Raw genomic sequence first — 13,492 nt, 5'->3', positions numbered from 1 at the left:
CTCAGTTGACAGAAGAGGAAAAGAAGGCCCAGAGAAGGAAAGAGGCCTGCCCACAGTCACACAGAGGGAAGGAGAGTCTGGGCCCTTCGCTTCGCAGTTCTTCTGCTTGGAAGCAAGAACACTGTAGGCAAGGCAGGTGCTAAGGCCATGAGGCTGGCCCATTCCCATTCTGGAGGTCTCTGCGCAAATTCTCCTTCCCCAGCAACCCCGTCTGCAATGTTGCCAAGGGATTTGTCCTGAGCTGTCATTATCTCCTGTATGGAGCTTCTTCCTTCTTTTATGTTGTCTTCCCCTTTTAGACTGGGACCAGATTTTGTTTGGTGCATGGCACAGAGCTGAAAGCACACACCGGAAAGTAAGCACTGAATGAATGAGCGAATGCATGACTCAATAAGCTTTCCTTCCACTGTCAAGGTGCAAAACATGTACTGTGCAGGGATGGTTGTAGGAATTAAATGAGATGAAATGCGTGGAAAAAGTCACCCGGCACTCAGCACGTCAGTGGTATCTTGTAAACAGCAGCTCTGAGTGCGTCCACCCGTACGTACCGTATCACAGACCAGAGGAGGCTGCCTTGTGCTTTGCTAAGTCACCTGACAGCAATAGGCCTGTTGTGCATGCCCTGGGCTTGCGTCGCAGGGAGTCCGTCTACAGAGACATCTTCTAATTCCAGCCTGAAACTGGTCAGACTGGTTGAGGGATAAACTGAATTTTTCCACACAGCAGTAATGAACATGACTCGGCTGCTTTTGGTGGCCACGTGCTCAGCTTTGAGAAGAGTTTTCTAGCCCAATGTCAACAAGATCCAAGATCCTACAGTTTGCTTTGAAATCCCTCAACTTGAGGGAACTCCCGGAAGCAGCAGCCATCGTGGTAATTCCCCAAAACACTGGCTTTGGGGTTTGGAAGCCCGGTCTGTGAAATCGGACTCTGCGGGTTTCTGTGTGAGCTTGAGCAGCAGCTCCCCAACCTCAGCCCCTAAGCCTCCCTGAGCCTGTTTCCTGGTTTGTAAAATATGGGGGCAATTCATTACTTTTTGATGGGTGGTGACATAAGTGGGATTGCTTTGGCTGATACCTGAAGATTATGGTTACAATTAAATAATAGTCATGAAAACACCTGGTCCAGGGCCAGGCACATCATAGTCAGTAACTCAGAGCCAGACCGCATGCATTCAAATCCCAACTCAACCCCACAGATGTTCTTGCAATGTTGGGCCACTTACTCTGTAGTCATGTAATAAGCAACACAGAGGGATGTCCTACTAACGAGGTGAGAAGCATACAAAGCATTTAACAGTTCCTAAAATTTGCAGGACCCAGGACAAGAGTGGAGACCCACCAACCCTGCGTCTAAATACACTGAGCACACTGTTAAGTGCGACACCGTTCTCTCCCCCATCTTGATACAGAGACCTTCATAATGTGGAACTGCGCTGTCCCATACGGGAAACACTGACCACATGCGGTTATTTACATTTAACTTAAAATTATACAATTAAACATCCACTTCCTCAGCTGCACTGGCCACAGTTCATTGGCCTGTGTGGCTAGTGGCTACTGCATTAGACAGAGAATGTTCCATCATTGCAATGGATTCTTTTGCACAGTGCTGGTCTGGAAGGATGTGTGAATTTGGAATTCTAGGACTCCTTGGAGTTCCGAGCCAGAATCGGGTGGCAGAATGAGGGCCAGCCTCCTCTGGGCCCAGGTTCTTCCCTGCCCTGTTTCTTCTCACTGCCCAGATTCCCCAGCCAGCACCACCAAGCCAATAGCTAACCCTGGCCACCTCATGGGTCTGAGGCCAGTACACCAGTGGCATAGCCTGCTTTTAGGAAGAGAGAAGCAGGATTTGGAAGGCTATTTGGGCAGAGAATTTAGGGATCCCAGTAGCTGGTTCCTGGTTGAGGCAGGGGAAGGTACCTCTCTGGATGGGCACAGGTCTTGGGCCCTCTGAACTCCTCAATATGTGAGGAAGGGGCACTGCCAAGGAAAGGCTGGATCAGCAGCCCCTCCCCCAAATGTCAAGATCAGAGCAGGGGCAACTCCTGCTGGGGTCTAAGAAGAAAAAAGGCATCTAACACAGGGCCTGACACATAAGGAGCTCTCAGTAAATGGCAGCTTCTTCTATTACTAGATCTTTGTTTTTGAATTTGGGGTCAAGACAAAAACCAAATCTACCGAGCCAGGAATTGAAACTACCTGTTTTAAGTCCTCAGTGCCTCCGCCCATGACGGCCCCTTACACATGGCTAGCTGTTGGAAGGGAAGGCGAGTGCTTATGAACCCACCTAGAGGCAGTGCTCCGAGCCCCGCAGGAGGAGGGCAGGGCAGCCACCCGAACTGTCTGTACACGTCCACGCCCCTCCCAGCCCAGCCCCACCTTAGACAACCCTGTGCCACCCTGCATCAACAGGCCTAGAGTGCCAAGGGGCCCCACCTTCCTTTGACCCCAGCTGGCCCAAACACAAGAGAATCTGGGGCAGCTGGGAGGTCCCAGACTTTTAAATATACTTCACTACTGCCCATTCTATGCGGAAAGCACTTCCACTTGGGAAATGTTCCAAATGCTAGAGAGAGACCCGTGTCCTTTTAGGGAACCCCTGTCACATTTCTCACCCACTTACCACTCGTTCATGGATTTATAGTAGTTAGGAGTTTAATGAGAACCCTCTTGAGTGCCAGGCCCTGTGACGGATTTAAGGGATAAACAGCTGACAAGACCAAGAGCTTGTCCAAGCTTTCCCAGGGCAGATGACTGAACAAGCTCATTTACCTGGGACAAATGTCCAGCAAGGAAATTCAGGTGATATCAGAACTTACAAACTCTTCTAAAGGGAGTGATGATCCTGACACCTAATGGCTGAGCAGGAATTTGCTAGACTTACTGCAAATTAGAAGCCCCTGCAGGCTGAGACCATGCCCCGCCCTTCCCCAATCCCCACGGCCCAGCCCAGGTGTGGTCTCAGAGCCCCCCAAGCTGAGTCCAACCTGAAGCCCAGATGGGAAGCGAGGCCTGATACAAAGAGGATAGTGTTGCAGGCAGAGGGACAGTGACTTGCAAAGGCCCTGGACTGATGGGTGCCAGAGAAACGTGGCGTTTCCCACCATCTGTCCTAAAAAGCCTTTGGATAGGACAGAATTAGAGCTGCCAGATCTGGACATGTCTGCCATCTGTTCAGCTTTTCGATTTCAATATGCAGGAGGGCAACTTGAAAGTGAAGCAAGAAGACGTTTTAAGGGACAATAAATAGCAATTAAACAGCGTGGCCAGAGCTACCCTTCCCAAGGTTCACACTTCTTTGTTAGTTTCAAAGCAGTAGATGGCTCACACGGCAGCTTTTCAAAATATACATGCTGAACTTCTCAGCCTGGTTCCAAGGAAGCGAATCATTTTTCAAGCATGATAAAAGGTTATAAAATCCCTCGGTGTGTGGGCAGTGGGAGGGAGCGTTTCCTTTCTCTGTTTCATCCCTGGGCTGAGGTCAGTGTGAGGCAGGGCCAGGCCTCGGGATTTGCCACCTGTGTGCTCTGTGACACCCCCACTGTTTCCTGGAACCAGGAGACCAAGCAAGGCACTGCAGTATGGTCCAGAGAGCAGGCCACAGAAGGCAGTGCCATGTTATGACTTTATGGAAGGTAGCTATTCATTCAATAGCCCTGAACCACGTGGGGAGGAAGTTCATTCCATTTCTCTTCCAGTCTTTCTGACTGGGTCAAGCAGAGCATCTCAGTGAGGTGCCACTATGTCTTTAACACCTCATACTTCTAGAACTTTCTTTTTAACAAAGAAATTAACTCTTGGCAAGCAACAGTATCTGGCTAGATCTTCAGACCTCTGCTAATCATGGCTCTGTCCCTGGGGGCTGTGTGACTATGTGCATATTCCTTAAGTTCTCTGAGCCTCAGTTGCTTTACCTATAAAATGAGACTCATGTGAGGACCTCTCCCATAGGTTGTTTTGATCCCTAACTGAGGCAAGGAAAATAAAATGCTTAGCAAAGTAGCTGGCACATAGAGTGCATTCAGTAAATAGGAGCCATTAAAATTGAGTTGAATTGAATTTGCTTTCATTTAAATTAATTAAGTCATGAAGTCAGTGAGTTCTGGAGCCAGGAATCTCTGAAGCCTCTGAAACCAAGCCCGGAGCCTTGGTAGCATCACCCTAATTGAGGATAATGTCTGGCCTAGTGGTCATTTTTAATGCAAGAAGGGGACTCATCACCAGCAGGCATTAGGTAGGTGAATAGTGATGAATCCCAGTCTGGAACTGCCATGCAAATGTTTAAAACGATGTTGTAGAAGAATACTGAATGTCACGGAGAGATGTTTGGATATCCACATAAGTGGAAAAAAGCACTGCACAAAACAGTACATGCATATTCCACCATGAAAAGGAAGGAAGGGCTGGTGTGCGCTGTGGCGGAGACGGGCCTCGGAAGCACGGTGTGGAGGGAAGCACCTGGCACGTGTGGGCCGTGACTGGAACAGGCAGGGCCTCTGAGACAGGAAGTGGATGAGTGCTCACCTGGGGCTGCGGGAAGGAGCCAGGAAAGGGGCTAGAGGGAGGCATGCCAGGTTTTTTCCCGGGCTAATAAAAAGGTTTTAAAATCCAGTTGCTGGCACAACTCTGCCAAGTTACTAAAAGCAGCTGTATGGTGCATTTTAAATGTATGGTGTGTGGAATTATCTCTCAATAAAGCTGTTAAAAATTCTCCGTGATTCCCTTCTCTAAAATTAAGCAATATATAAAATATAAATATACATTTCTAAGTTTTAGAGAAGTCCTACTACACAGAATTTTTAACAGCTTTATTGAGACATGTATCCATAGGCAGGTGTATCATATACACATAAACACAGACACATCAACATGTGTGTCAGTATGTCTGTTTGTCTATCTACTGAGAGCAACAGAGAGACAGGTGGGAGGCAACAGAAATATATCCACAATAGGTTAATGGGATTTTTGTTGTTGTTGTTCCTTTTTACCTAATTGGTATTTTCTTAGGTTTCTATGTTGAATATGCACCACTTTAGGAAAAGCAATGAAAGCCTGTTTTTGTCTTCAAGAACAGCTCATTTGGGATTTCAATGTCAATCAAGTGAGTATCAAAGTCACTCCCCACTGGGGCTCACGACTCCCTGGGAATGGCAAGGGTCCCCTTCCGAGCCATTACCTTGTCCACACTGAGGGGCACGGCGAACCTCCTGAGGGTGGGGATGGAGGTGAGCCTGCAGTTCTCCTCAAAGTCCTGGTTCAGGTTGGCCAAGTAGAAGAGCTCGTAAAGGCTGCTGTCCTCGTAGGTGATGACGTCAAACAGAAGGCAGCCATCTTCCTCGTAGGCGTTGACGTGATGAAAGACCACCATTGGGTCCGTGTAAAACTTGGTGGGCAGAGGCTTCCTGGTCCTCTGGTCAATGACATGAATGTAAGTCTGAAAGCAGAGGCACATCCAGGGGTCAGCTCTCCCTGTGCCGACATGGCACAAAGACAGTGGGTCAGGACAAGACCCTCCCATGCCGTCCACTAGCACGTGACCCTGGAGCATCCCCCTCCCCCAGAATTCCCTGCTCTCGCCGGTCCCTGATCACCTCCTTCAGATGGAGCAGAGGGAAGCTTTGCTGCAGGGGCCTCTGCATCCCCAGGAGGACAGAGTCTGGGGGAAGCCCCTGAGGGTACACCGTCCCTCCCTTCCTTCACTTGACTGTGACTCCAGGCTGGGATGAGCTTGGTCCCTGGCAATGGCATGTGGGGGAGAAACTGGCCAGTTCTCTAGACCCCCCTGGGTCTACCCACAGCCAGGGCCCCTAAAACCCTAAAATCACACCAGCCCTTCTGGGGCCTGTCTCCCGGTGTCCACCTGCTGCCTGGTTGGCCAGAAAGCAGTTGTCACGGCAAACTCCCTTATCCTGGGGGCTGCGGTGTGGAGAGACCTGTTCTAGTTAAGAGGCCCACATGGGTATCTGCTCACACCTCTGGGTGTCAAGAGGCGGTATCGCTCTGGGTGGTAATTAGCCATATCTGCAACCCCAGTTGCCTCATCTAAAGTATGTGTGGGGTTCTTTCTTTTGGCAGCTCTGGACTAACCACCCTCCTCCTGAAAGGCAGGGAGGGACTACTCCGGGCTTCGGCCACCTCCTCCCAGCTCATGTGCCTCTTTCTCTCCTTCCCCAGAATCCAGCTCTGAACATTACGTGGAATTACAGAGGAGGAAGGCTTTGACAGTGTGGGAGGTAGGGGTGGTGGGCAGGTGAATACAGAATTATTTTAGCTCTTTTCTTCCCCCATGACCCAAATCCCTGGGTTGGGCACAGGGACTTTCCAGAAAGCTCTCTTCTAAACGCGTTCCAAAAGCTTTTCCCAGGGCTTTCTGCCTGCCGCTAGCAAGGAGCTCGGTCTTCTCACTGTGAAATTCTCTGAGGGCCAAGGAATGTCCAGGGCCTGAAGACCAAACCCAACTCCAGCTGGTCTCCCTGCTGACCCCTGACCCCAGCGTTCATTCCACAAATATAGACGGAGGGGCTAGGACACATCAGACAATTTTTCAGGAACATTTTTCCAGGAAACACAGACTAAAACCAAGGCACCTCTTTGATGGAACTTTTAAGTCCGGTGGGGGAGAGGCCAGTAGTCAATGATCAGATAATGTGCCAAGGACAGTGAGTACTACTGAGAAAAATGAAGCCCGGCACGGGGATGGAGAATCCTGAGGCGGGGTCTGTTGGAGATTGGTTTATCACAAAAGGCCTCAGGGATCTGGAGATTTAGCTGGGACGTGGATTAACTGAGGGAGGAAGCCATCTGGGGAAGAACCTTCCAGGTAGAAGGGACAGAAAATGCAAAGGCCCTGAGGCAGGAAGGTGTTAGGCTGGTTTGAGATACAGGAAGTCCAGGAGGAGGCTGAGTGAGCAGGGAGCCAGTGGTTGGGATGTGGGCCTGTGAGGATTTGCAGGCTGGTCAGTGACGTTTTTGGATCTTTTTCTTAGGAAGATGGGAAATCACTAGAATGTTCTGAGCAGAGGAGGGACCTCACTCTCCTCCCTGAGAAGAAAGGAGAGGTCTTAGAGCTGCATAGTGGTGGTTCTCTCTGGAGAGGGGACTGGTGGCAGCAAGGGGGAGGACAGGGGACTGACAGGCGACTTCCTCTTCTTGTATACCTTTCGAATAGAGAACACTAAGAACTGCTTGATATTTATCACAGGTAAAAATTTACTCATTTCAACAGGAGGTAAATATATTCATACACACATATCCAAGCACAGATTCAGCCGTATTCATACATATGTGCATGTGCACACACACACTCGTATACAGAGGCATGCACATACACAGCGGGCACACGCACGTAGGCACACATCCACACGTGGAACACTCAGATGTGCCTGAAGATGTTTGGTTGTACCACGTGGTGGAATGTTCTATCACTAGGATGTCTGAATCATCTCTAGCACCCTTCCCTGACATTACCCGTTGGCTGCCGGGACGCCGGAAGGGCCTTGTCCATGGACAGTGCAAGCCGCAAGGAGCCCAGATGTGGGTCAGGACTGGGGAGTAGCCCTTGGCTGCCGGGCTGGTGCCAGTGGCCTGGCTGATGAAAGCCAGCTTGCCCAAGGTCACACGCTTTTCAGACAGGGATAGTCTGCTCTACTGACTCAGTGACTTGGGGTCCCAGCGCCCTCACCCCCACCTGGGACCACTCAGCAGGACCATCCAGTTTCAGAACACTCTGGAAGGCTGGCTGATGAATCTGGGGAGACTACATGGTAGCTCCCACCCTAGCTCCCTAGGAAAACTCCTGCATGCCAACCTCCGTGTCAGTCGGCTTCCTGGGCCATCCTCATGTGGCTGGGGGTCCCAGCCAGGCCTTACCTTGTCCTCCTTGTGGAAGGCCAGGCAGGAGGCCCAGTTTGCTCCCCGGATGTACGCGGTTGACATTTTGAGGATATCCAGCTTGAAAGGCTGCTCAAGGAAAACGATGTGGTTCTCGGTGACTCCGAAGCTGTGGTAATAGCTCGGGGAGAGTAGGGAGCGGGAAGTGATGGAGCAGAACACCTCCGTGTGCTTCAAGGGGTTGGTCCCCTTCTTGTCCTCTAGAGAAAGGCAAGCCTCAGGAGCAGCGCGGGACCTGGCCGGCCCCAGGCCATGCCCCATCACCTGCTGCTGAGCCTTTCAAACTGACCGGATCAGAACCTCTGGGTGAGAGCAGACAAGTTAAACCAGTGAAGGAGTTGCTGCCCGCCTGACACAGGGGCTCTGAGTGTTCCCACTTAGGCCCGCCTGCCCTGCAAGACCTGGTGCTACAATCGGAAACCACCGAGCCCCAGAGCCAGGCCTCCGGGCCAGGAGTCTGCACGACAGCCTGGGCGCCCAACCCCTACCTGTGTTCCGAACAAACCCGCTTTTGCATCAAGGTTTGTTCAGAACACAGGTAGGGGCTGGAGAAACCTGGGCCTTCTTTATGCGGGGTGCATGGCTGCTGCCGCTCTTGAGCCGCAATGGCTCTGCTGAGGAGTAGCAACAGGGACCACGCGTCTGCAAAGCCTCAGATACTCGCTCTTGGGCCCTTTCCAGAAAAAGCTTGTCGGCCCCTGCTCTGGAACAATACCTCTTCATACCCATGGATCACCAGGGATCATGATCGAAGTGTGGAGTCTGATTCAGTATGTGGGGCTGGGGTGTCAGATTCTGCATTTCTCTCAAGCACCTTTATAGGCCGGCTCCCCAGGTTTCAACTTTGGTATTTTGCTGAGGACCAGAATTTGAGATGTACCTCATCACAGGGTTTCCATGAATTTCTCTTTGTGCTGACCATTCAGAAACACCTAGGGGTGAGACTAAGCACCCACTGTGATAAGGGGCTATTATGCCTCCTGTGACAGTGAAAGGAGACTGTGTGATCTGCATTTTACAGGTCGGAAACAGGTGCAATGGAATATGGTCAGTCGTTATGGCCCAAAGCACACGGTCAAGCTGAGAAGACACAGCCCTCTCAGCCCGGCCACCTCCTCTGTTACTAGGGATAATAGCACTCACAGAGTGGAGAGAGAGAGAACAGAATGAAATCATGAAGTAGTCCACGCAGCTCGTCCTGCTTCCGTGTGGCAAAGAAGTGAAAAGTACTTGTTCCCCGTCAGGATGAGTCACTGCTGGCCAAAAGGCCTCCCCGCCCAGGCCTGGGGCTGGTTCATAATGAGTTATGGGCCAGCGTCCGCACCTTTCTTGTGGCCACCTGTGCGCACCGTAAACAGCTGGCTGGTGGGAGGGATGCTATGGGGTTGTGGGGTGGTTCTTTTCTTCACAAAACAAATGGAGCACAAAGCCAACTGAAATGGAAAGCACCCTGGCCTAGGAGGCAGGACACAGGAGTGAATCCCAGGGAAGCCACCAGGAGGCAGCAGGGGCTCAGTGGGGGAGCTGCTGGCATGGTGCTGGAGGCTCCTGTGAGCTGTGTGACTGTGCGACCTTGGGCCTGTCACCTGATCCCCCTGGGCCTATCCTCTTTTGTAATATGATGTGACAAACTTAAATGCCTAGGCTATCCCCAGATCTGACCTTCTAGGAGTCTGACGGGACCCTCTATTCCTTTATCGGCTTAATTCATGGGAGTTTCATTTAACAAGACTACTCACTGGGCCTTCTGACCTTAGGGGCTCACATCTGCCAATAGAGACTAGTAAGAAGCTCAGGAGGTTCTACAGGACTATGAGGGAGGGGACCAGCAGGGATCCCAGATGGAAGCCAGTTTTCCTGAACTGGCAGGTCAAGCCAAGTACCCTTGTCATTCTGCCCCATCTCCTGAGCCCTGTGCAACCACCCTCAGAGGACTGGTGTCCTGGGTATGGTTCCCAAGAGGTTCCTGGACAAACAAGGGTGAGAAGCCTCCTCCTCTCAGGAACATGAAATCACAATTGACTTGGGCTTTGCGCCAGGTTCCTGGCCTAAATGGGGGAAGGTTCAGAAGGCCCAGAGAATGGGGTGAGGGGTCGGCAAGGTCTGAAGGTCTGAAGAAGGACTGAGCTCCCATAATAGCACTAGGAATCTGGCTTTAGGGGCTGGAGGGAAGTGGGCAGTACAGCTTTAGCATACAAAGTCATGTTAGAAAAGTTAAAAAAAAACGGATGGAAGGAAGGAAGATGGATGGAAGGAAGGATGTCTGATGGGCAGGCAGGCGGATGGATGGACAGATGGAGGGACGGATGGATGGATGGACAGACAGACAGATGGGTGCATAAGTAAATGGTGCACGAATAATGGATAAATGAATGAACCAATGAACTGGAGCCTAAAGAAAAGCAGGTTAGAATAGAGAAGGAATTAGTTCTTTCAAAAGGAAGCCTGGCAGCATCTCTTTTCCCCTGAAGAAGAAAGGTGTGTTCATGGTCATCTGAATCACCCATGAGGGAAAGTGTCAGACTGAGTCTTGTGTCATCAGTAAAAATCAGAACTCTTCGGAGGTAGCCACCCGTGGCATCTGTCCTTCAGGATATGCCCAGCATGACCTACCTGGTACAGCGGCAGGGATCCTAAAGACCACATATCTTGTCTTCCCCTTGTCCATGATGGATGTGCCCATGTTCAGAACATTTCCGGCTGCATCATAATGGGGATGTGCTGTTGCCAGATTTACAGTCACGTAATTGCGATAGTCAACCTGCAAAATGAGAGCCACCTGGTTTTAAAAATGGGGGAAGGGTGAAACATATGAAAAGCACCTGCTTCTAGGTTCAGAGAGATGATGGCGACTTTTGCCTATCTCCTGATGGAAAAATAAGGCAGACTTCACCTTAAAAGAGGATGTTTACCAGTGTGACCTGATATAGCCTCATGGGCAGCCTCCTACAGCACAGAGAGCATAGAGGGGGCAGGGGAGTCTGGGAGCTGCGGGTGTTTTCTGCGTTTGTTGCAACCCTGCCCCCTGGCCCTGCTGGGTGTCCTCAGCATGGTGACAGAATGCCTCACCACAGAGCAATGACCTGCACAGTGGGGCAGCCTTCAAGCTAATCTTAACTGCTGCTTTGTGTCTTTCTGGTTACCTCATTTAAATTCTCCCCCTTTTGCATGCCACAGAGGCATAAATCTCCAGGCCTCTCTTGTAGATTATTCTGAGAACAGAGAGTTACAAAAACACTCCAGTCAAAGCCCACAACAGGGCACAGCCACAGAATAATGCCGGGCTGGGGGACCAACTGCTCTCCTCACCTCCCCCAGAATAGCATGACCTCCAGCCAAAAGTCAGGCAAGGCTTCATTCTCTGCTACTATTTCCTCTCTGTGACTTTGTGGAAAGCATACATCAGTTGGACCTATGCCGCCTAGCTTAAAAGGTGCTGGACATAATTTCACAGCTAAGAAAAGCATTCCCTTTAACAGATCTTTAAAATGTACTGAGAAGACACTGAGGCTTTGATTAGCCAGCTAGAGAAAAAATGCATGGGTCTATTGATTTTCACGAAAATGTTGACTTGATTCTGCCCAGGAAAGGTATCTGCTTGGACGTTTATTTTTGTCTGCTTGCTCTCTGCCTAAGGCCTCCCTCTTCAGGTCAATACAAGGTAGGGCTGCTCCAGTCCGGGCAATCCAGTACATTCATTCAAACTCCTATTAAGATCCCACTCAGTGCCAAGACGGTGGACACTGTTATGAGTTGAATTGTGTCTTCCAAAAAGATATGTTGAAGCCCTAACTCCTGGTACATATATTTGGAAGCAGGGCCTTTGTAGATGTAATCAAGTCAAAATGAGGTCATTCTAGATGGAGGTGGCCCTAATCCAATGATTTATATCTCTAGAAGAGACTGGAGTGATGCATCTATAAGCCAAGGAACGCTGAGGATTCCTGGCAGTCACCTGAGACTGGAAGAAGCCAGCCAGCATCTTCCCCTGGAGCCTTCAGAGACAGCATGGCTCTGAGAACACCCCAATTTCAGATTTGCAGCCTCCAGATTCATGAAAGAATAAATCTCTGTTGTTCTAACCTGCCTAGTGTGTGGCACTTTGGTTTAGTAGCCCTCAGAACAAACACAGACACAGAGATGAAACGACATGGCCCCCACCCCAAGGGAGCTTAGAATCTAGTGCTAAGTGCTGTGCTGGGGAAGCTCAGGATCCAATGGCAGTAAAGGAGAGGCTGTCCCATGAATTCCTGCAGGCTACCTGGCCCAACCCAGGGGTTCCCTCCCAAGAACTAGGAACTGATGTGGTTATAGTAGATTCACTGGTACCTTCTCCAGGGTCTCCAGAGTCTGTGGGTTGATTTTCCTGATGTAATTGGTCTCTGTGGTCGCATAGAAGTCTTCTCCACACTTCATGATGTTAATCAGGCAGTTGTCTGTGAAATCGGGGATGGTATGGGACAAGTAGGAGAAAGCTCTGTGGAGGAAAGCGGATCAAGAGGAAATCAATGTTCTGCTCAAGATGGCTTTAGTTTTAGTCTTCCTATCACTTAAAATGATCTACTTCAATTAAGGGGGAAAAAAGTTCCAAGTCCTAAAGGATCACTTGTGGAATCTGGAGGACTTGGAGATTAGGCTGCCTAAAGATACCACCATACTGAACTAGCTAAGAAGTGAGTCATCTGGGACAAGAGGGCCGCCAACTGAACCCTCTTGAGCGCTCAAAGATCCAAAGGTCTCCCACACCAGAGACACCAAGAGCTAATAGGCTGTTCTGAAGTATTTTAAGGAGTTCCACAGAAATCGTATGTACCCTTCCATAATGCTCCCCTAAGGCTAGCAAAACAGCTAATCCTTGCTTTTGGAAGGAATAAGAGTCCACAGTGGACACTCTGAATTTGTCCAGGAAATTAGTTTAGGGGTTTTTTTGTTTGTTTGTTTTTTGTTTTTTAAAGAAAAGCAAACAAATGGTGAGAGGAAAAACTCATCATTACTTTGATCAGAAGATCCTAGATCCATGTGTTGGTTAGTGCTCCCCCTGCTGGCGAATAGTGAAGCAGCAAAGCCGCCCTACAGGTGGTGGTTTTGCGGTTTCCGCCTGCCCCTCCCTGCCTGGCTCCTCCCCCGCCTGCAAATGTCAGGATCTTGGCACTGGATGCCCTAGCACTGGATCCTGAACTGGAAAGATGACGTCAGTCCAGAAAAGCAGGAGCAATCTTCCATCTCCAGACCAGTCTACTGCTAGCACATTTCCTAACTCGTCGATATCCGATATCCGAAGAGTATCAGGAAGGAGATTCTGACAGCGGGTCTGATTCCCCCGCCAACTGTTTAATTGTCAAGCTTGTAATACATTCATAGTCATCCTAGCCCAGATGATCTGAAATGTATTCAACTAAAAAGCTTTCCTTAACTTTTTCTCTCATTTGCCAGTTTCCCACCTCACAGATCCTCCCACTTTCTCTACGCACATACAAGCAAAAATAAATCCAGATTTCTTCCTGCCTTTTTACACAAAACATAGCTTATCATATGCTCTTTCTGCACCTTATTCCGCCCTGTGTCCCCCACTCAACAAGGTACCAGGGGAATCTCTCCAT

At 49.9% G+C, this 13,492-nt stretch overlaps 2 protein-coding genes across 10 annotated transcripts in view; one reads left to right on the top strand and one right to left on the bottom strand.

Moving 5' to 3' along the window:
* Positions 1 to 13,492, top strand: part of LOC132006030 (polycystin-1-like protein 2) — a 162,106-nt gene that overhangs the window by 29,402 nt on the left and 119,212 nt on the right. For 2 of the 6 annotated variants that reach the window (XR_009400953.1, XR_009400959.1), the window contains exons 3-4: positions 5,010 to 5,103; positions 11,790 to 11,947. The exons of 3 other annotated variants lie outside the window; for them this stretch is intronic. The gene's annotated coding sequence lies outside the window, so the exon portion shown is untranslated. Of the gene's footprint in view, positions 1 to 5,009; positions 5,104 to 11,789; positions 11,948 to 13,492 lie in introns of those variants that run through there. One more of the 6 variants, XR_009400952.1, reaches the window with a different exon arrangement.
* The window catches only part of BCO1 (beta-carotene oxygenase 1), a 36,700-nt gene that overhangs the window by 10,061 nt on the left and 13,147 nt on the right, over positions 1 to 13,492 (bottom strand). For all 4 annotated transcript variants that reach the window (XM_059383636.1, XM_059383638.1, XM_059383637.1 and 1 more), the window contains 4 exons: positions 12,222 to 12,369; positions 10,506 to 10,653; positions 7,872 to 8,092; positions 5,179 to 5,436 (listed from right to left, as the gene is read on the bottom strand). In XM_059383636.1, the coding sequence (XP_059239619.1) occupies positions 5,179 to 5,436; positions 7,872 to 8,092; positions 10,506 to 10,653; positions 12,222 to 12,369 (775 nt within the window). The remainder of the gene's footprint in view (positions 1 to 5,178; positions 5,437 to 7,871; positions 8,093 to 10,505; positions 10,654 to 12,221; positions 12,370 to 13,492) is intronic.

This window comes from Mustela nigripes, chromosome 17, assembly GCF_022355385.1.
Source record: "Mustela nigripes isolate SB6536 chromosome 17, MUSNIG.SB6536, whole genome shotgun sequence".
Taxonomy (NCBI): Eukaryota; Metazoa; Chordata; class Mammalia; order Carnivora; family Mustelidae; genus Mustela; species Mustela nigripes.
This window is presented reverse-complemented; position numbering and strand designations above follow the sequence as displayed.